At 36.8% G+C, this 24,226-nt stretch overlaps 1 protein-coding gene across 1 annotated transcript in view; it reads right to left on the bottom strand.

Moving 5' to 3' along the window:
• Positions 1 to 24,226, bottom strand: part of LOC115428443 (ectonucleotide pyrophosphatase/phosphodiesterase family member 2-like) — an 89,431-nt gene that overhangs the window by 36,397 nt on the left and 28,808 nt on the right. The window contains 8 exon segments of the mRNA XM_030147492.1: positions 11,146 to 11,299; positions 13,298 to 13,430; positions 16,541 to 16,618; positions 17,983 to 18,124; positions 22,870 to 23,009; positions 23,095 to 23,155; positions 23,251 to 23,423; positions 23,511 to 23,598. Of these exon segments, the coding sequence (XP_030003352.1) occupies positions 11,146 to 11,299; positions 13,298 to 13,430; positions 16,541 to 16,618; positions 17,983 to 18,124; positions 22,870 to 23,009; positions 23,095 to 23,155; positions 23,251 to 23,423; positions 23,511 to 23,598 (969 nt within the window).

Here is a 24,226-nt window from a genome sequence, read left to right as displayed (position 1 = left end):
AAACAAAGTATAATTTTGTGAAAAAATGTAAATAACCTGAACAAATATGCACAACCTGAAATGTCTTAAGAGAAGTAAGTACAATTTTAACAAGATTCTGCCTGTTACTAAATGTTTTGTGTATTTTTTATATTATAATGTAAATGTGTAAATGATAAACTGAGGCAGAATAGTGTTAAAATTACACTTATTTTTTCAGTTTGTTCATGTTATTCACATTGTTTGAAAGGACAGTTTGTAGATGTAAACCTGTTCATAGTGTAAATTACATTTTTTCACACTTAAACATGAGAAAACTTTGGAGTTGACATTATTTTTACATTATTCTGTTATTATTTTACTGGTTCGGCCCACTACTGAATGTGGAACTGAACTAAAATGAGTTTGATAGTGCTGGGTTAAAGGGTTAATAGGACATCAGACAAACCCCAGAGTGGACTGGTTTACCTCTGCTCTACAGTCTGGGACTGGAAGACTTGATCAGGACTACAGGGTTTATATTAGACGTTAGGACGTGGACTGTTTCCATCATGAACTGAAATGAACTCTGCAGAGACGAAGCAGAAGCAGCTGCTGCAGCCTAATGGATATGATAGTTAGAATTACTGTTACATTTTTAATGCGTCAGAGTTACGTGGACCTTTAAATGGATTACATTGAATGACTAAACATCAACGGTACGGCTCACAGGAAGATTCACTGGGAAATACTGATGGATTTGCTCTTGTTCCAGAAAATCTGTCAGGCAGATGCACATTCTGCGTGATTAGCCTCAGCGGAGTCTGTACGTTGGGTTTTTACCTCTGAATATGCAGAGGCTCAAACTGAGACCCCACTGCACTACCGACCACAATGAGGTTTAAGAACAGACCTGTGGACATCATCACCACTAAGTCAGGGTTTCTGCAGTTATCCGCAAATCTAATTTAAGGCTTTTTAATGCCCTTTTTAATGTCACTTTAATGCCAAACGTATCATATTTGATACACGAGTTTTGAAGCGGGCCACACGGTGGTGCAGTGGATAGTAGGGCTGTGTATTGACGATACGATACAAATCACAATACTAGGATCATGATACAATATATAATAATAATAATAATAATTTATTTGTAAAGCGCTTTCAATCAAAGTGCTGTACAGATATAAAATCAATCCCAATAAAACAGTAAAACCTAAAAGCTAAAAACATTAACAGTAAAAGCACATCACGACTTATAACACAAAGTGAACAAGTGGGTCTTGAGCTTTGCTTTAAAAACATCCACAGAACATGCCTGCCTTATGTCCAGAGGAAGACTGTTCCAGAGTGTTGGCGCACGGAAGGAAAAGGCTGGCTCACCGACAGTCTTTTTCCTGACTTTAGGCACAGTCAGGAGGCCAGATCCTTGAGAGCGAAGGGCACGAGAAGGTGGATATAATCTAACCAGCTCTGTCAAGTAAGAAGGTGCCGCTCCATTTAAAATTTTATAAGTCAATAAAAGCACCTTAAAATCAGCACGAACCTGACATGGAAGCCAGTGCAAAGAGGCCAGCACTGGGGTAATGTGATCAAATTTCCCAGCTCCAGTCAGGACCCGAGCTGCAGCATTTTGCACCATCTGCAGGACTCTGAAACTTTTTTTGGGTAATCCTGAAAGAAGAGCGTTGCAATAGTCCAACCGAGATGTTACGAAGGCGTGAAGTATATCATGATACTGTTAAAAAGACATCTTTTTTTTTTTTTTTAATGATTATTTCCTTGAAGAATTGAATTACAGCATAAATCTGCACAAACACTAAACATACCTTTATTTGATCCCAACAGGATCTAATGTTATATCACAAAACGTTCCTGTGTTCAAACTGAAATTCTGTTTTACAGACTAGGGTGCGCCAACAATCCTGGTAAAAAATAAAGTTTCAGATAACTTCAATTAGAACCCTGCATTAGGTTCCGGCATTCAAAAGATGATTTTGGAAAAAAAATGGAAGAAAAAGGAGATGTTTTAGAGGTTGCACAAGTTGCTGGAAGTTTCCTGGACATTGACTAATTGTTCATTTTCAGCATAGCTGAGCTGAGCTGTAAGAGAAGAGCAGGACTATCAAAACCAAGGTTTGGGTGATTCATCTAGCAATATATGTATTAAGTAAGGCATATGCTGCAGTTCCTTCTCTTTGTGGCAAGCCTCTACATCAGAGCATGGTTTGAAGCTCCATCACCAGCGAAAGCCCCTGCAAATGATTTGGCATTCCTTCAAAAGCTGTCACAGTATGAAAATTCAGTTGTCAAGAAAGCAGCCTTAACAGCTTTCAGCTGACATCTGTGGAACTGGAGTAAATATATGGATGAAGTAACTCCGCCCACATCTGTGGAACTGGAGTAAATATATGGATGAAGTAACTCCGCCCACATCTGTGGAACTGGAGTAAATATATGGATGAAGTAACTCCGCCCACATCTGTGGAACTGGAGTAAATATATGGATGAAGTAACTCCGCCCACATCTGTGGAACTGGAGTAAATATATGGATGAAGTAACTCCGCCCACATCTGTGGAACTGGAGTAAATATATGGATGAAGTAACTCCGCCCACATCTGTGGGACTGGAGTAAATATATGGATGAAGTAACTCCGCCCACATCTGTGGTACTGGAGTAAATATATGGATGAAGTAACTCCGCCCACATCTGTGGAACTGGAGTAAATATATGGATGAAGTAACTCCGCCCACATCTGTGGAACTGGAGTAAATATATGGATGAAGTAACTCCGCCCACATCTGTGGTACTGGAGTAAATATATGGATGAAGTAACTCCGCCCACATCTGTGGAACTGGAGTAAATATATGGATGAGGTAACTCCGCCCACATCTGTGGTACTGGAGTAAATATATGGATGAGGTAACTCCGCCCACATCTGTGGTACTGGAGTGTAGAACTGGTTGTGGTCCATTCTGTGACTCCAGTGTGACACCAGAGCAGAAGCAGCTGATGGTGGACACCATGATGTTAAATGCAGGTTCTTTGGTTCCTCTAAAGCGTTGGGATGTCCTTCATCCATCAGATTGTGAAGGGAAGCAGATCAGGGCTTTTGTCTCCACCAGCACCATGCGTCTGTTTGAACCTTTGGATCTGCCACAAACATTCTGAACAGTTCCTCCAGTAGACTGGGCTGATGATGCAGACTTTCAGAAGGAGGAGAAAACTGGGCATTCCACTAAAGCTGTCAATGATGTCACTGACAGAGGGGCGGAGCTTATTCCAGACTTCAACTGTAGCTGAACAACAAATGCAGATCACAAACAGTACTGGCAACAAGTTGTCAAAGAACACAGGAACATTTTTGGTCATTTCATTAAACCAACAGTGGTTGTTGGACTTTCTAAGGAACATTTTTATGTGAGTCTCAGTTTGATTTGGAGAATAAAATGACAGATTCTTCTAATCTGCCTTATTCATTTGGACAGTTCTGCTATGTTATGCTACAGAGACATCTGCACCTGTCTGGGACACCTCTAAATATTAATGAATTTGCATAAAATTTGGACCAAAGTAATTTGGCCACATATGGAACCAAATGCAGGGTTTGAATCCAGAGAATCTGAAAAAAATAGTTTTTTGGACCACCCTATTACAGACATTACAGTTTCAGATCCTGTTCAAATGTTCATATTCTATTAGTTCAGAACTAACAACAGAACAGTATTTTAGTTCAATCCCAACAAAGGAACTAACATTATTGAATAAAAAAGTGTTAAATAATAATTAAAAAAATAAAATATAAACAAAAAAGAAAAACAAAAAACAAAAATGAACCTTTACAATATCTGCATTTGAATAAATACCTAAAAAATATCGATACAGTACTTTGGAATATCGATATAGTATTGTGAAATTAAATATCGCAATATATTGCAGAACCGATATTTTCTTACAGCCCTAGTGGATAGTACTGGTGCCTCACAGACAGAAGGTCCTGGGTTCAGTTCCAGCACCAGTCGATGGGGGTGGGACCTTTGTGTGTGGAGTTTGCATGTTCTCCCCGTGTCTAAAGACATGGTAAGTTAATGGATTAATCCACAGGTGTCAAGCATGTGGCCCACCAAAGGTTCCAACCCAGCCTGTGGGATGACTTTGTAAAAGTGCAGAAGATATAAACAGTCAAGGGCATCAACCTCCAAAATAACAGCATAACCTAAAAATAATGACTCCAAATTTTCTTCTTGGTTTAATGTGAAGAAAATAATATGACATCATGCCTCTAAATAATGGCAACACCAATTTTTTCTCTTTGATTTACTGCAAAGAACATTAAATTTCGATATCCTTTAATACTAAACATCAAAAACCTGAACAAATATGAACAACCTGAAATGTCTAAAGAAAAATCAGTGTAATTTTAACAATATTCTGCCTGTATTGTGTCTTGGTAGATCTGATCTGTAATGCACATGTAGAAATCCTAAGTTGGGGCAGAATATTGATCACATTTTTCTTGTTATTTCTTATTATTTTTCTTTAGAAATTTCAGTTTTTTCAGGTTATTCACATCTTTTTTGTTTGGATAGCTTGTAAAATGTAAATGATTTCATAATTTAATGTTCTTTTTGCTTATAAAAAATTTGGAGTTATCATTATTTATAGGTTATTCTGTTATTATTTGACTGGTTCCAGCCCACTGCAGGTCAAACTGGGCTGAATGTGGAACCTGAAAGAACATGAGTTTGAGAGCCCAGGGTTAGTTGGTTAATCTAAATTGCCCATAGTTGTGAATGTGACAGTGATCGATTGACTCTACATGTTCAGCCCTGAGATGAACTGCAGACATGTCCAGGGTGAACCCTGCCTTCACCCATAAGTAGCTGGGATAGGCTCCAAGCGACCCCCATGACCCCCGTGAGGATAAAGTGGGTTCAGAAAATGAATGAATGAATGAGTTTTGAAGCCCTCTACATGATCAGTGTAATATTTTTTTGTCGCAGAAGTCTCTATAGACATAAACAAAAAAAAAAAAAAAATGTTGGGCACCAGACAGGAGAGGGGTTAAACTACAACCTGTTAAATTTAGAACATATTTAACTCAAATGAGAAAGAAAAACCCAAGCTGCTCACTTCATTGCTACAAAATAACATAAAATCAGACCACACCATAAACTTAGGGTTGCTTACTTTTCTTTCTTTTAAATCAATACTTCACAATCTTCAACATAATCAGAATCAAAACATTTCAAAAGATCCATGAATTCAGGAAATAAATATTTCAGGAAATTTTTAAGGAAACAAAATTTTAAAGGAAACTTCGTAAATGTTTGAGGAAAATTTTAAGGAAACAAAATTTTAAGGAAACTTTGTAAATGTTTAAGGAAATGTTTACGTAAACAAATTTTTAAGAAAACTATTTTTTAAAGGAAACTTTGTAAATGTTTAAGGAAATGTTTACGTAAACAAAATTTTAAAGGAAACTTTGTAAATGTTTCAAGAATTTTTTAAGGAAACACATTTTTATGAAAACATTTTTTAAAGGAAACTTTGTAAATGTTTAAGGAAATTTTTAAACAAACTGTGAATATTTCAGGAAATTTTTAAAGAAACAAAATTTCAAAGGAAACTTTGTAAATGTTTATGGATATTTTTAAGGAAACAAAATTTTAAAGGAAACTTTGTCAATGTTTAAGGAAATGTTTAAGGAAACAAAATGTTTAAAACCTTGCAAATGTAAACCTTTTCATCCAGTCCTTTTTACTCTTTCACTGTTCTTATTGTATTGCATTGCATTGCATTGCATTGTATTGTGTTGTATTGCATTGTATTGTTCCATTTGAGATCATACTTGGCTGAATATGGAAGCTGAACTAAAATGCGGTGGACAGCCCTGCTTTACAGATTATAGACACAACAACTTCAACATGTCTGTAACAGTTGTAGATGGAATGACTCAACGGGTAAAGCAGCAGAACAAGAATCTGTCAAACTGTCCTCCAACAACACTAACAGATGTGGAATGCATGTTTGGACATGTGCATAGGTTTATCAGCGTGTGCATCAGCGCATGCATCAGCGGTCCAAACACCTCCAGAGTCTGCACGAGACCTGGTGAGTCACACTTCGAGAATGACAAAGGTTAAAGAAATCTGTGGCAAAAGGTTCAAGAAATCTGTGCCAAGAGTGAATAGTAAAACTTCTGAAATACCCTCTGACTCATGAGTGGAAGCACGAGACGAAGATACATGAAAAAGACACAAGTAAACAACCACGACTGGAAGATGGAACCACAGGGTGAGGAAGGAAACACACACAAACCACATCAAATATCAACATCAGACACAACGCAAACCTGTGGTAGTTGAATAAGGAATAAAAAGAATAGTTTCAGCTTCAGAGAGAACGTCCACCATTAACTGTTTTAACCAATATTAGAAAAAAAAACATCTACTAGAACAGATGACCTACACCAGGGGTCTCAAACCCATGTTTTTTCAGCGGCCACATTCAGCCCGATGTGATCCCAAGTGGGCCGGACTAGTAAAAAAAATATATTTTTATTAAAAAATTATAGCATAATAACCTGTAAATAATGACAACTCCAAACTTTTGTCTTTGTTTTAGTGCCAAAAACCCCATTAAATTATGAAAATACTTACTTTTATAAACTATCCAAACAAAAAAGATGTGAATAACCTAAAAAAAACCCTGAAATTTCTGAAGAAAAATAAGTGCAATATTAAAAACATTATGCCTCAATTTATCATTTCTACATGTGCATTATGGATCAGATCTACAAAGACACTAAACACCAGTAAAATAATAACATAATAACCTGTAAGTAATGACAACTCTAAATTTTTGTCTTTGTTTTAGTGCAAAAAACCCCCGAATAAATTATGGAAATACTTACTTTTATAAACTATCAAAAAAAAAGAAAAAACTGAAATTCAAATAAAACTTGGATAAACTTGAATAAAAACGCATATTTCAGGGGATACTCCACTGTAAAAAGTCTATTTCAGGGGATACTCTGCTGTAAAAAGTCTATTTCAGGGGGTACTCCACTGCAAAAAGTCTATTTCAGGGGGTACTCCACTGTAAAAAGTCTATTTCAGGGGGTACTCCACTGCAAAAAGTCTATTTCAGGGGGTACTCCACTGTAAAAAGCCTATTTAAGGGGGTGCTCTGCTGTAAAAAGTCTATTTCAGGGCACACTCCGCTGTAAAAAGTCTATTTCAGGGGGTGCTCCACTGTAAAAAAGTCTATTTCAGGGGGTACTCCACTGTAAAAAGTCTGTTTCGGGGGTTCTCATTTTCAGGGGATACTCCACTGTAAAAAGTCTAGTTCAGGGGGTACTCCACTGTAAAAAGTCTATTTCAGGGGGTTCTCATTTTCAGGGGATACTCCACTGTAAAAAGTCTAGTTCAGGGGGTACTCCACTGTAAAAAGTCTATTTCAGGGGGTTCTCATTTTCAGGGGGTACTCCACTGTAAAAAGTCTATATCAGGGGGTACACCGCTGTAAAAAGTCTATTTCAGGGGGTACTCCACTGTAAAAAGTTTGAGAACCACTGACCTACAGTATTCTCTTTCCTATTTCACCGTATTCATTGGGTTCTGTCTGATTTTAATCCCACCTGTTGAGTTTTTAATATTATTACTGTAAAAGGTTGATGATTTTAATTATTTTTCTGTCAACGTGGACGTCAGATAAAAGGTGCTTCTGTTATAAATTAGGAGCTGCATATCTGCAAAATCATTACATGACTAAACGGATAAAAACCTGCAGGCGTGAGGGCAAATATAACCTTTTTCTCTGAAGAGCCCAAACCTGCAGATCAGGGTATTTCTTCAAAAGTATTTACGGTTTTGGTTCTGACTCATTCTCTGCTGATCTGAGCTGTAGTTTTATTTATGCAGAGTCATGAAATCACGCTGATCTGAGTCAGTGTAGGTGCTTTCTGCACAACCTGTTCAGCAACTTTCACGAAGCATGACTCACTGTTAACGTGATTCTTAAATAATTAACTTACTATCAAGCATAAAAATGAGTTGTAGTTACACAATGTGACAGTGAGTCATCAGTGTCGAGTCAACACTGTTTCTACTTCTGGAGTTTGACCTTTAATCCACATTTAAACTCACACAGCTCAAAAAGAAAAGGAACTGAATATGTGACGTTTTTGATTACATGACACCAATATTCAGCACATGCAGGTTTGACCTTCTTTAAAGCTGCGACAACTCATCAGTTCTACAGAAAAAAATACGATCAGACACTTTTCTGATCCATTGTTAAACAGAAATAACGCACATTTAGTTCTCTGAAGAGACCTTCGATCCAGTTTTCTGCCCATTTTTGCCTCATACAGAGACTTTTACACAATGAAAAAAAAAAAAAATCTCTAAATATTCAATCAAGACATTATTTCATTTGTGTTCAGTTTCCACTTTGACACAAATGGATTTGCTGTATAAATGTGTGTAGTTTATGCTTTGCAGTATTGTTTATTGTATCCAATGTGCAAAGTTTTATTATTATTATTATTATTATTATTGTTGATACTTACATTACTTAGCTTGGAGCAAGAGATAAAACAAAACACAAACATAAATATATTTTTAAAAAAGGTACAACAAATTATTTCTAAATAGGTATATGGAAGATGAGGGATAAAAATTGCTCAATATATGGGACATTATAAGGTGACAAGGATATTTAAGTTATATATATATATATATATATATATATATGTTTATTGATATGGATATTTATGTTGTATATATGTGTATTAATATGAATATTTATGTAGTACATATACACTTTATATATTTGTATAGATGTAGTATATATGTTTATTAATATGGATACATACATAGTATATATACATTTTATGTATTTCTATGGATGTAGTGTGTGTGTGTGTGTGTGTGTGTGTGTGTGTATATATATATATATATATATATATATATATATATATATATATATATATATATATATATATATATATAAATATGGATTTTTATGTAGAGGGAAAAACTACTGACATATTTATGACAACTACCCTCATCAATATCACAATACATTAACATTAGTATCACAGTAGTGTTGCCTCTGTCGTCTACATGTTTATTATCACTGACTTTCTTCTTCTTCTCTTAAAACTTTACTCTTCTTCATGGTATTTGTCCAGTATGGTTAATTAAGAGCAGTGGATTAATTGACAAACGCTCATTCCCACACATTAAATGTCAGTAGCAGCACTTTGTTCCAGTCAGACTAATGACAACAACAACTAGAAAAGCACTTGGACAGCGCAGACCTCCGCCAAGGCAGATCAGTCCCCCCCGCCTGATCACCACCAAAATTTAATCATTTGTTCCTTGTGCCAGTATCAACATTTCCTGAAATTTTCATCCAAATCCATCCATAACTTTTTGAGTTATCTTGCACACAGACAAACAGACAAACAAACCAACGCTGGCAAAAACAGAACCTCCTTGGCGGAGGTAATACATCAGATTTAAAAAAGGAACTAACCAATAAAATGGGATTATTAAGTACTCAGATCAGTACTGAGTATTGGCAAGTACTCAAATGTAAGTACTTGTACTCGTACTTGGTCTGGAAAAAAGTGGTATCAGTGCATCCCTATCAGTGAATTAAATCTAAGAAAATACATAAATTACACTAAGAAAGCTTAAGATAAAAAGGATAGTATTAGAATAAATGGTGATAAATGACTTTAACCAAGGTTAAATGTAGAGTAAATGGGTGTGTATGGGTTAAAATGACTCCTTTATTATTATTACTATTACTACTACTACTACAACTACTACTACCACCACAACTATTATTATTATTATGATGGTTATTATTATTGCTACTATTATTACTACAGCTACTATTTTTATCATTTTTTTTTCTACTACTACTATTATTATTAGTACTAATATTATTGCTACTACAACTATTTTTTATTATTATTATTACTACTACTACTACTACTACTATTATCGGTACTCGGTATCAGCAAGCACTCAAATGTAATAAGTACTGTACTTTCCGGGCCAGAAGGCGCACCTGACTATAAGTCTCACCTGACTATAAGTCTCACCTGACTATAAGCTGCAGGTGTCCATGTTGTGACATAAGATATTTACACAGAAAGCTGGTAAACAGACAGATTATTTACATGTTTATTTCCGTACCTTAACTGCTTTTTTCCAAACACTGCCTGTAACATGCCAGTAAATGGCAGGAACACAGCTGGTTAAAAACCCAGAAAAGTCATTGATCTGTATCTTCCTCTTCCTTCTGCTCATTAAAACACTGCAGTCATCTTCTTCAGTCTTGGAAGTTGAACAACCTCAGAAAGACTCTGTCACACACCTTCCCAGTCTCTCCTCCGCTGTTGCTCAATGGCACTTCCATGCTGCAGCTCTATTTCCTTCTTAGACAGGACACATCGATTGGTTTTAACTTCAAAGCTGCATCACATGCATTTCTTCGTGTGTTTTCCATGATGAGGGTTTGTGCATGACACACAAAATGACTGTTAAAAGTTAAGACTAAAACTTCTCCTCTTCCATCACCTCTTCCACCTGTCTGTCTCAGTTTTATGCTTTCTGCTAGCGCCCCCTGGTGGCCATTAGCCCATATAACTCTATACTCAAGCAACATTGCTGTATAAGCCACAGGGTTCAAAACGAGAAAAAAGTAGCAGCTTATAGTCTGGAAAGTACGGTACTTGTACTTGTACTCGGTCTGGGAAAAAGTGTTATCGGTGCATCCCTAATCAGTGAATTAAATCTAAGAAAATACATAAATTACACTGAGAAAGCTTAAAATAAAAAGGATAATATTAGAATAAATGGTGATAAATGACTTTAACCAAGGTTAAATGTAGAGTAAATGGGTGTGTATGGGTTAAAATGACTCCTTTATTATTATTTATTATTGTTTCTGCTGGTACTTTGTAATATGCCATTGCTTGTGCTTCACTCTGGTCTTAGTGTCGTCTCTCTGTATTTGGTCCGGTGCTGCCTCCTGCTGGTGCTGATGTGACATTCATCCTGCTCCTTTCACATGTATTCCTTTCGTTTCATATGAATATTTTTGTTGTTGTTTGGTGTTAATGTTCTATTCGACATAAATAAATAAACAGACAGACTTACGTTGCATGTCTCACTGTTGTCGGGTCTGTGCGGCAGGAGGAAGGAGAAGGTCCGGAGGCCTCCGTCACACTCCTCCACCGTCTGGTTCACCTCCTGACAGCTCGTCACCACCGTGTAGAAGTGAGTGGGGATCGGAGGAACGTCAGCAGAAAACCTGTAAACACAACCACACCAGTCCTGAATCCAGTGGGGTTCTTCTGGTCTACACATGTTCTGAAAGGATTCTACTACAACACCATTCCTGAGTCGATTTCAGGGGTACTCCGCTGTAAAAAGTCTATTTAAGGGAGAACTCCACTGTAAAAAGTCTATTTCAGGGGGTACTCCACTGTAAAAAGTCTATTTCAGGGGGTACTCCACTGTTTAAAGTCTATTTCAGGGGGTACTTCACTGTTAAAAGTCTATTTCAGGGGGTACTCCACTGTTAAAAGTCTATTTCAGGGGGTACTTCACTGTTAAAAGTCTATTTCAGGGGGTACTCCACTGTTTAAAGTCTATTTCAGGGGGTACTTCACTGTTAAAAGTCTATTTCAGGGGGTACTTCACTGTTAAAAGTCTATTTCAGGGGGTACTCCACTGTTTAAAGTCTATTTCAGGGGGTACTTCACTGTTAAAAGTCTATTTCAGGGGGTACTCCACTGTAAAAAGTTTGAGAACCACTGCCCTTCAGTATTCACTTTCCTATTTCAGCGTATTGAATGGGTTCTGTCTGATTTCAATCCCACCTGTTGAGTTTTTAAAGTTATTACTGTAAAAGGTTGATGATTTTAATTATTTTTTCTGTTAATGTGGACATCAGATAAAAGGTGCTTCTGTTATAAATTAGGAGCTGCATATCAGGAAAACCATCACGTGACTAAACGGACAAAAACCTGCAGTCCTGAGTCCACTGGGGTTCTTCTGGTCTACACGTATTCTGAAAGGATTCTACTACAACTGCATTTATCACCTCCACCAAGGAGGTTCTGTTTTTGTCGGCGTTGGTTTGTCAGTCCGTCAGTGTGCAAGATAACTCAAAAAGTTATGGATGGATTTGGATGAAATTTTAAGGAAATGTTGATACTGGCACAAGGAACAAATGATTAAATTTTGGTGGTGATCGGGGGGGGGGGGGCTGATCTGCCCTGGTGGAGGTCTGTGCTCTCTGAGTGCTTTCCTAGTTTACTTTATGGAATCTGTTTTCACTGTGCTCTGACTGTTTTACTGTTGTTGTGTAGTAAAGAACTGTGTTTAAAAGCACAGTATAAATACATGTATTATTACTACAACTACTACTTCTATTATGATGATTATTATTATTACTACTATTATTACTACTACTACTATTTTTATTATTATTTTTATTACTACTACTACTACTACTATTTTATTATTATTACTATTATTATTACTACACCTATGTAAAGATTTGCTTTTATGTCAAATATTTGAGTATAGTTTAAATTTATTACAATTTTGATTGTATATACCTAATATTTGGAACCAATATTCACTTTTAAAGTCTTTGAAAAGGTTCGTTAAGCATCTGTGTGTTATTTATGTAATAAATTATATACATTTTTCAAATCGGATTTTATATTTTTTGTGTGTCTTTCTCTTTTTGTGTTTTTATAGTAGGTTAAAGTGAAAAAATAATAAACAGATCATGTAAATGAAGTTGTGCTGAAAAAAAAAACAGATTTCAAACATGGGGATAGTAAACATTTGTTTCTATAGTATATAAAGGCAAAATCAAAAGGACTGAAAAACGGACAAAATAGGCTCAGACCACTAAGGGTTAATATTCAAATGTTTCTGACACAGAAGGGACATTGGGACTATTATTGTATTTGGTTCTTTTGTTGTTTTTTGTTTTCAAAATACATCTTGGTTAAAGTATTTCAGTGTGTGTATTAGTACTTTTTGAACATTTTGAGCACAATTTCAACAGTACCGTGATAATAATGATAACCGTGATAATTTTGGTCACAATATTTGTGAGATGAAATTTTCATATCGTTGCATCCCTAGTCGGAGCGCCATGTGACTTTACTTTTCCACAGTTCCATCTAAATAAAGCCCTTATTCGTTATTTTATCGCTCAAATGCATCATCAAACTGAGGCTGGTGGTCGTGATGGAAACGTGGTCATGTGACCATTAGGAGTCCTTACTCTCTGATCTTGTCTGTGGTGTCTCTGAGGCCGTCGTAATCGTTATCGAACACGGGTCCCACCAGGATGTTGACGCCGTTGTTTTCGTCAGCGAATCGCCTCAGCAGCGCCCCCTGCAGGAAACTCCAAACCCCTGAACACATGACAAGAGCAGGTGGATTCACATCAAACTCACCTGTGAACCTTATCTGTTCATATTGTGTTTCCTTCAAGGACATATGCATACATATATGTTTTATTTTAGGTCATATATTATGTAAATTTATTTTATATGGACATAAATAAATCCATGCTGCTATACCGATGAATGGTGGAACACTGAGCACTTTTTGTCCTGTCTGTAAGCGTGATCTAGTGCCTGTCTTGCATGTTTAATGCATGTGTTGTTGTAACGCCAAGGCGATCACCTAGACTGCAAAACAAATCTACCTATGGGTATAAATAAAGTAACCTTGACCTTGAAATCTGTGGACACATCATGTCTGCAGCTGTCAGATGTCCTGTTCATGAGGATCACACACAGAAACATCAAAATTTGTTTAAAGTTTAACAGTAGATTTTATTTTTCTTCAGTCAGATGTGATGAAAGTAGATGGAAATTATTATTTACAGTCAGAGCAGGAAAAATATTATAGATATTTAGAGGAAGACCATTTAAGATCTGAGTCATGGATGAAAAAAATTAAATTAATGTAAAGAACATTTTTGTACTGTTGCATATTTTTTCTATACTTCAGTGTTTTTTTAGTGTATTTTTGCGTATGTTTTTATACTTTAGTGTATTTTCAGTGTATTTTTGCATATTTTTTGTATACTTAAGCGTATTTCAAGTGTATTTTTGCATTTTTTTTTCTCCATACTTCAGTGTATTTTAAGTGTATTTTTCCATACTTTATTGTATTTTTGCATATTTTTGCATACTTTAGTGTATTTTTGCATATTTTTTGCATACTATAGTGTATTTCTGCATATTTTTGGATACTTCAGTATATTTTTAGTGATTTTTCCATATTTTTGGATACTTCAGTGTATTTTTAGTGATTTTTCCATATTTTTGGATACTTCAGTATATTTTTCCATATTTTAATAATAATATTAATAATAATAATAATAATAATAATAATAATAATAATAATAATAATAATAATACATTTTATTTGTATAGCGCTTTTCATAGAACTCAAAGACACTTTACATGCAGCAGATAAAAACAGAAACCAGACATATTAAAAACAGATTAAAAACAGGTGCAAAAGGCAGGTATACGAATATAAAACAGTTAAACATTATGATTAAACATTAAAGGCAATCTTACATAAATGAGTTTTTAAAAGGTATTTAAAGGTGTTGGGGTTGGAGCAGTGTTGGATAGGATAGTTGAGGTATTTTTGCATTTATTTGTATACTTTAGTGCAATCCAATGACATTTATCCCAATATAAAACTATATTATAGGATATTTGCTGCTTGGTTTAATTTTACATGTGCTATTCTACCATGTTTTGACCCTAAAACACACAGTAAAGTAAAACCACTGAAGAAAATGACCCCAAGCCCAAACTCACAGCAGCGTTTCTGAACCTGAAACAGACGCACATTCACAGCGTGTGTTGTGTGATCTTTGCTGTTTCTATCTGATTGTTACGTAACCGTTTGGTTTTTCAGTCTAGAATCAGTAAATTCTGCCGACACAAAGCCGTCAGACACAAAGCTGGATTTATGTTGGTGACACAGCATTTCACAGACGGCGTGGGTGTCCTGATACGTCTACTGTCTCTGCACAAACAATCGGTGTCAGGCCGTTCTGGCTCCGACTTGACATCACTGCGGTTCTGTCCTTTGTCTGGTGTGACGCCGCTGATGAATGGGACGACAGACGAAGAGGAGCAAACGCTGATGTTCAAATAGTGGACAAAGATCTGCACAAAACCAGCCTCGTGTTCACATGTCATTTTAGGTTAGTTTGGTCAATATTTGGTCATTTTTGGTCATTTGAGGTCAGTGGGGTTTCATGTTGACATGAAACCCCACATTTGGTCCATGTGATTATTTCCAATTTTAAATTTGTGCGTACAATCGAAAGAATGAAAAACAACATGAATTCTCAATTGAACACGAAAAGAACCAATGATACACAGATTCTGTGAAGTTATCGATGACTGGTTCCTAATTTCAATTTAAATCGTCAGGTTGGAACAGGTGTAACTGAGTAAAATAATGTTACTTCTCTTTGCAGTTTGGACATTTAACAGACACATTTAAACACAACACAGCCAACAAGTTTATGGAAACAGAACTGAAGACCAAACACATTAAATTTAATACCATTTAAAACTTTTTTTAAGGTATTAAATGCAGATTTGTACATTCAAGACTTTTTAAGACCCTGTGGGAACCCTGTCATGGATCATTTTGTAAATGTAAACATTTTCATAATATAATTTTGCTTTTCTTTTCGCAGTAAGACTAGAGAAAAGTTTGCAGTTGACATTATTTATATATTAGTATGGTATTATTCTACTGGTTTGATCCCTTTCAGGTCATATAGGTCTGAATGTTTTATTCAAATAATTATTCATTATAAGGAAAAAAGAGATTGTGATTTATTTAAAAAGAAGTATCTGAAAAATATATACTACCCTTAAATAAAAAAAAAAAAATAAATAAATTTTACGACAAAAAAAACAACAAAAAAATTGTAATAAAAGTACATTTGTACAAAGAAATACAATAAACCTGTATGGTTTTTTTTAAAAAAAATAATCTCCTCAAATAAAAAGTGTCTCAGAATAAAACAGCAACATCAAAAACTGAATTCGGTGTTAGATTTTAAAATGTTACCCCAAAATAAATATCATCCAAATAAAAAAGACACTTGTTTATTAAAAAAATACACTTATAAAAAATAAATAATAAATAATAATAATATAAATTGTCACATGCCTAAAAAGAAAACCCCTTTTTATTTCAGGAGTACATTTATTTTTCAGATACTTCTTTTTAAATAAATCACAATCTCTCTCTCTTTTTTTTCGTATAGTGGATAATTTTTTGGGCTGTTGCCCCTGAGGGCCCCCGTAGAATGTGCATAAAGTCCGTCTTCATTTCCAGGTTAATTTTAAGGCTTTAAAATGTGTACAGAGTCTAATCCTGACACTGACTCAGGCTCTATCACTACCTGACCTTTGTTTTATTTTGTCCTCGGTCTGTGCTGTTTTTGTTTGTCTTTAAAGCTGTGACTCACTCTTAAAGGCCGGGTACATGGGGACGGCGTTGGTGATGAGCGAAGCGTCGTATCTGGACTCAGGAGACGACGCCATGTCTGTGAGAAAAAACACACACAACAGAATGTTCCAACAGGATCTTCATCAAACACAAACACAGACATGTGCTGATTTTAGACTTGTCATCAACCACAGGATGACAGGTTCAAACACACGACAGATGCAGAACTATGGAAACTAGTGCAGTTTTATTTGGACTGTTTTTCTCAAGGAACACCTTAAGCGCCCCCCAGAGGACAGAGGCTGAAATAGATCTTATCTTTCAGTTTCTACATGATCACCTCTGACAGTTTTGCACATTTACTCATACATTTATGTAAATATAAATGGTATATTTATTTTAAAGAGCTAAACCAGTCCAGCTGAACCTAGAAGAACTACAGAGAAGAACTTAGTAATAATAGTACTGAACTAATACTGTTCTCTTAACTGAATGTGCAATAACACGTTCTACCTCCCAGTACTTTCATTCCAATGTGCTATAACTTTTTACCTTCCAGTACTTTTATTTTTATTATTATTATTATTAATTATTATTATTTTCTGATACAGTACTCAAGTGTGTATTTGTGTTTATCTGTGCAATAACTGTTTTTATATGTTTTAGCTGTGTTTCTGTTTTGTTTCTGTTTTTGTTCACGTCTTTTGTTCTTTGGATTCTGTGACTCAGGGAAACACACAAGAATTCCAATGTACCTATACTGCGATGTATCTGTGCAAATAACCAATAAAGTCTATTCTATTCTATTCTATTCTAGTTTATATATTTTTTTAAATCTATTTTTATGCTCATTCTCTTTCGCCGTGTCATTCTTAAATGCCACTCTGTCTTGTTAGTTTTAATTTCCCAGACTGATCTCCATAGTATTGGGCTGTGAGCCGTAAATGTTCGAAAAGCTCGGCTGATTATCTATATGTTGTTCTCTTACCTTGTCATGGCCTAATTGTGGCTAAATCAATCTATTTTTCGCAAAAATGAAACAAATCCTCCATAACTCTTGAGGGTCCCTGGATGTGTCAACGCGTCCTGATGGCATGTGTGATTTAAGAGGATGCAGAAGCAGATGGAGCCTCGCTGAAACTCTGTTTCAGTTTGTGTGGAAAGTGCAAATGTCAAACTAATACTGCCTCTTTCTCTGCACTTGCTCATTGTTTGTTGATGCTCTTAACTGAAATTTCCCCACAGTGGGATAAACAAAGTCATCTTATCTTATCTCATCTTGTCTTACCTGATCTCGTCTTATCTAATCTAGTCTTATGTTATCTCGTCTTGTCTGATCACATCTTATCTTATTTTGTCTTATCTTCTCTCTTCTTATCTTATTTCATCTTATCTTCTCTCATCTCATTTCATCTCGTCTTATCTCATCTCGTCTTGTCTTCTCTGACGTCCTGTGTTCACCTGGTGGGAACAGGAAGCCATAGGTGACCTGGCTGTTCTGGCTGTAGAAGGAGCAGCTCTGACTGTGTTCGGGTGAAATTCTGGAGTCGACCCGGACACACTGGACTCCCGCAGAAACCTCCGGAACCGGCGTCATGTCCTCCTGAGAGACACAGAAGGGGGACATGAGGGAAACAAATGGACAGAACCATTATGAACAGGTGTCATTTGTTTTCCAGGGACTTTCTTGTACCAAGGGCCCAACATGCTTCTGTTTCAGGGGGGCTACAATCGGCAGCGTTGCCCCTGGGTCATACTAATGCACCTTAACGGTAGAAACACCAGGTATAAAACAGAATAAAGATGATGAAGGAGTCTGTTGTGAGCCACTGTAGAAACACGGGACTGTTTCTGTCAGAGCACATTCATCTATTTACTGATGAAATGTCATATTTATTTCCTTTCTGATGTCAATATTGATCCCAGTATAGATGTGTTGCATGGCTGCGGTAGTCAAATAATCAGGTTACAACTCAAAACTGTACTTTTTTTTCCCAACCAAACATTTTCTAAAGATTTAAAGTTTGCTGTTTTAGGTGCAATCCCAGAAAGTTTAGAGGGAAATAACTGAAAACACCTCTTGCGAATTTTACTAACGGCAGCCATTAAATGCATCACTATCAAGTGGTTGAAACCTGAACCTCCAACATAGAACATTTGGATTGAGAAAGTGAGGGAAATCTGTCAGATGGAGCAGATTACATATGCACTTAGAATTCAGGGAGATATGTTTACAAAGAGATGGAGTCCCAGGACTAAGCTTTCAATGCAATAAGCATTCAGAAGTGGTTGTATACATGTGTGGGTTTTTTTTTTTGTCATTCATGTCTCATTTGTGGTTAATTGTATTCAATATCTACTGCAGATATACTTTTTGTTTGTTTGTTTGTTTTCATGTTTGCCATATGGGGATGTTTGATTAGATATGTTAATATATGTAAAATGACTTGTATATTTGTATGAGCAAAACCAAATAAAAATTAAGTTAAAAAGAAAAAAAAACAAAACAAAACTGTACTTTGGTATCACTTATGCTGTGTTTCCACTACATGGTGCCGCTTCAACTCGACCTTTTTGCGTGTCCATCAAAGTTCTAATAGTTTTGGATTTTTTATTATAGTTTAGTTTTATTCAGTTTTGACTTTTTTTCTCTAATTCAGTTAAGTTTAATGTGTTTTTAGAGCAGGTTTGCTAGTTTTTTTTAGTTTTCATTTTTTTCTAAATGCTTAGTTTTAGTTTAGTTTTAGTTTTGTCGTATCTTTTCTTTTCTCCGTCGTATTCAAATAAATCCCAGACAGGACTCTGCTGCTTTCTCCCCAACTTTAGTCTCCATGTTTCCAGGTAGAGTGGGGACCAGAAGACGACTGGAAACCACAAGTGAACACAAGTGACGGACCGTTAAATATCATACGGTGCCAGCAACTAAAATTGCTCGAGCAAAATAAATTGCTTCCATATAAATCCGACATTGACAAAGACAAAAACGAAGGGAATTTTATCCATAATTTTTATGCGTTTTAGTTAGTCTTGTAAACACTCAATACAGCTTCAGTTAGTTATCATTTTTTTCTTTTAATTATAGTTTTTATTTATTTCACTTAACGCAAATGTTTTTACAATTCTAGTTTTCGTCATTTCCTTAGTTTTGGTGTCAGGTGTGGCCTTTATATGTACAAATATTTTTTTCTTTAAAAATTTGGTGGGTGCGGCTTATAGTCAGGTGTGCTCTATAGCCCGTAAAGTACGGTATATAATACTAGCTCATTGACCCGCATGGATCCACAGGTTCTAGATGTGGTCGTTTTTATGCTGTTGTGTTTTCGTATATACTGTACCGCATTTGTCCAGCAGTCACCGCCAAAGCGTTGTGAGTACAGCAACGTGATTGTAAGGATATTGTATTCAAAATTACGAATACCTGCCAAAATACTAGTCCTATCGACTTACTGTTTTCACTAGTCTGTTCATTGACCAAAAATACAGAAGTATGACAAACTGCAGCAGTCAGCTGTGAACGGTGTTAGTGTGATTTTGTGTGGACACACACACACACACACACACACACACACACACACAGAGGGTCACTTGGCTTTTATAATAATAGATGATGATAGTATTTGACTGGTTCTGATCCACTTCAGATCATACTGTTCTGAATGTGGAACCTGAACTAAAATTGTTAATATCTTCAGTGTCATTTTTTCATTCCACAGATTCACCCCGTGGGCCGGTTTGGACCCTTTGGTAGACTGGTTTGGACCCTTAGGCGGGCTGGTTCGGACCCTTAAGGGGGCCAGTTCGGACCCTTAGATGGGCCAGTTTGGACCCTTTGGCAGGCTGGTTGGCAGGCCGGTTTGGATGCTTTGGCAGGCCGGTTCGGACCCGCCGGTTCGGACCCTTTGGCGGGCCGGTTCGGACCCTTTGGCGGGCCGGTTCGGACCCTTTGGCGGGCCGGTTCGGACCCTTTGGCAGGCCGGTTCGGACCCTTTGGCAGGCCGGTTTTGGCCCATGGGTCGTATGCTTGACACCCTTCTTGCTGACTCTGTTAGTTTTCATTGAAATAACGTGTGCTGTTGCGTGTTCACGTGTGTCCTGTTCATGTTGTGACTCGTTCCTGTAAACACCAGCGGACACACACAGAGGCCATGTGTTTGTCCGTGCTGTCCGACAGTTTGTTTGTGTTTACGTTTGCGTGTTTGTGCGGTTCCGTCACTGTCGGCTCTGACATGAACAACACGTCGTCACCCGTTTCCGACGCCGACGCACAAAGCATTCAGTGTGTCGTCGACGTGTTTTACAACCTGTTTTACACTGGGCTTGAGGAAACCAACGGGTGTCAGGTTTTATGGTTCACATGGATTTTAAAAAAGCCATGAATGAGAATGAATGATGGTTGGGGTGAATTCTACCAGCTCTGGTTCTGGTCCCACGTCATACATTTTAGTCCATTTGAACTGACTAGTGCCCCATAATACAAGTATTATCATGCGCAACCACCCCCCCTTTTTTATTTAATTCTGTGTCTTATTTTATTTTATTCAAGACATGTTATTTTCTCTCTTTTGATTTTCTTTTATTATTATTATTATGATGATGATGAAATGCTATAACTGGTTTTCTTTTTTTTATTACTGTGCAGTGGCTGTGTATAGTGCAAAATGTAGTGTTGTTTTTGTCCGCCTGTTTAAATTTTAGTTTTAGTCTAGTTTTTGCACCAAACTCTCACTTCAGTCACGTTCATAGTTGCACTTTAAACACATTTAATGCCCACGTCCACCTGCAGATACACCTTTATATATAGTTTTATTTATACCTTTACCGTCCACAGGCTTTCACCAGGTTCTGAATAGTTCCTCCTCCAATCACTTCTGCTCAAACTTGCATTTTCCCATTTTTCCCACATGTGCTAATATTCCCTCTGCTCTTTTGCCACAGCATGAGCACATTCACAGCACACTGTATTCCAAACTTCCGGTGATGGGACTTCGTGTATTGGCCGTAAACAATAGTCAATTAAAGGGTTCCACCTGTCAGTCATCACACTATACTTCAGATCAATATTATTAAATGTTTATATAATCAAGATAAATAAAAGTTTTCTTAATCAAGAGTATCTAAGTTTTTAATGCCTCTGGACATCGAATTTAATGCTTTTTAATGCCATTTAAGGCCTTCATTTTTGTAAAATCTATTTGATGACTTTTAATGCTTTTTAATGACCTGCAGAAACCCTGAAAATATACACATCACTTTTAATTACCGTAGTATCTGTACGCATTATAAGCTTTCCACGTGTATGTTCACGCCATCACACCTGTCCAACCTGAATCGATGCATTGATAGGGTTAGGGTTGTGTGAAACGGAGATCTTGGTGTAAATTGACACCAAGGTTATTATTGTTAACGAAAACTAACAAAATGACGAAAACTAGAATTGAAAAAACATTTTCATTAACTGAAATAAATAAAAACTATAATTAAAAGAAAAAAATGATAACTGAAACTGTATTGTGTGTTTTCAAAACTAAAACAGATAAAAATTATGGATAAAATTCCCTTCGTTTTCATCTTTGCCAATGTTGGATTGATATGAAAGCAATTTATTTCACTCTAGCAATTTTAGCTTGCGGCACTGTATGGTACTTGATGGTCTGTCACTTGTGTTCACTTGTGGTTTCCAGTCGTCTTCTGGTCCCCACTCTACCCGGAAACATGGAGAGTGAAGTTGGGAGAAAGCAGCAGAGTCCTGTCTGGGATTTATTTGAATACGACGACAGAGAAGAAGAGAAAAGAGACGACTAAACTAAAATTAATACTAAAACTAAACTAAAACCAAGAAAAGCACTTGGAGAGTGCAGACCTCCACCAAGACAGATCTGACCGCCCCCCCCAATGACCACCAAAATTTAATAATTTCTTCCTTGTGCCAGTATCAGCATTTCATGAAAATTTCATGAAAATCCGGCCATAAATTTTTGAGTTATCTTGCTAACAAACAAACACGCATGCATGCACGGAAACACACAAAGCCAAGTCATCACAATAAGAGGTAATAAGCATTTAGAAAAAAAATGAAAACTAATAAAAACTATCAAACCTGCTCTAAAAACGAATTAAAACTAACTGAATTAGAGAAAAAAAAGTCAAAACTAAATAAAACTAAACTATGATGAAAAATCCAAAACTATTAGAACCTTGATTGACATGCAATTAACGGCATTGAATAACATGTGAAAGGTCGAAAACGCGTACGTATAGCACGTCAAATGCCATAAGAACTGGTATGACATACGCCATTTCCTGAGATCAGTGTGTGTTGTGTGTCTTGCGTTGTGTGTCTGTGTGTACCTGTCTGGGCAGTGTGTATGACGTCCACAGAGGCATCCCCAGCTCTTTACTGTATCCGCTGATGAACTCCACATGATGCAGCAAACTGTACTGAGTGTCAAACATCACAGCCGGACGACCGAACGGCAGGTGGGTGGAGTCTGCAGCACACACACACACATACATACAGTATGAAAACACACATTTACACATGATGATACAGAACAGAGTGAAACAGAAACCTACTGTAACTGTAGAGTCCGTCTGGAGCAGGACTGAACGGCTCCAGCATCTCCTCGACTTTATTCTGGAACAAAAACACAGGTTTTTTTTATTTTTTATTTTTTTACCAAAACATATCATGAGCCTCATATCATAATTAAAGTCCATTCAAGTCCTGACCTCTTCATCACAGCTGCAGCCGAGGTCATGGGTCAGCGAGACCTCAGAGTCCAGCGGCGGTGTGGGCGGAGTCACTTCGTCGGGCATGGTGGGCGTGAACGGCGGGTCCTTCAGCAGGTCGTTCAGGCTGCCGTAGGTTCCATTATTAGGAGCTGGTTTGAGCCCTAAAAGGTCTGAGGGAACACAGACACAGAGGATGAGGATTCATGAACCTACAGGACATGTGTTTAGTGTTAAAGGGGTTGGAAATATGTTCTCACCACACATGACGTTGTATAACTCTATGTTTTCAAACTCTGGCACTTGTTTCTGGAACTTAAAGCTCGGCCCGTGACCTATGAAGATTGTCTGCATGGAGACGAGAAGATGTCGAGGACAGAGATGGAGTTTATTTCAGTCAATAATCAGGACTAACATGGACCAGTGACATAATACAACTACAGTAGAACCTCGCAGACTTTAATTCATTCCATGACCAAGCTCATTCTGCGGTTGAATCGTTTTATGAATCAAAACCCAAAAAACTGGCCAAAAAACACCCCAAAACTAACCAATTATTACCCAAAAACTGCACAAAAACTGCTCAAAAACTGCCCAGAAACCACCTGAAAACTGCCCAGAAACCACCCAAAAAATACCCAAAAATTACCCAAAAACTACACAAATACTACCCAAAAACCACCCAAATATCACCCCAAAACTACACAAAAACTGCTCAAAAAACTGCCCAGAAACCACCTAAAAACTGCCCAAAAACACCCAAAAACCACCCACATATCACCCCAAAACTACACAAAAGCAGCTCAAAAACCAGCCAAAAACTGCCCAGAAACCACCTAAAAAACTGCCCAGAAACCAGCCAAAAACTGCCCAAAAAACACCTAAAAAACTGCCCAGAAACCACCCAAAAACTGCCCAAATATCACCCCAAAACTACACAAAAACTGCTCAAAAACCAGCCAAAAACTGCCCAGAA

This window comes from Sphaeramia orbicularis, chromosome 11 (genome assembly GCF_902148855.1).
Source record: "Sphaeramia orbicularis chromosome 11, fSphaOr1.1, whole genome shotgun sequence".
Classification (NCBI taxonomy): Eukaryota; Metazoa; Chordata; class Actinopteri; order Kurtiformes; family Apogonidae; genus Sphaeramia; species Sphaeramia orbicularis.
This window is presented reverse-complemented; position numbering and strand designations above follow the sequence as displayed.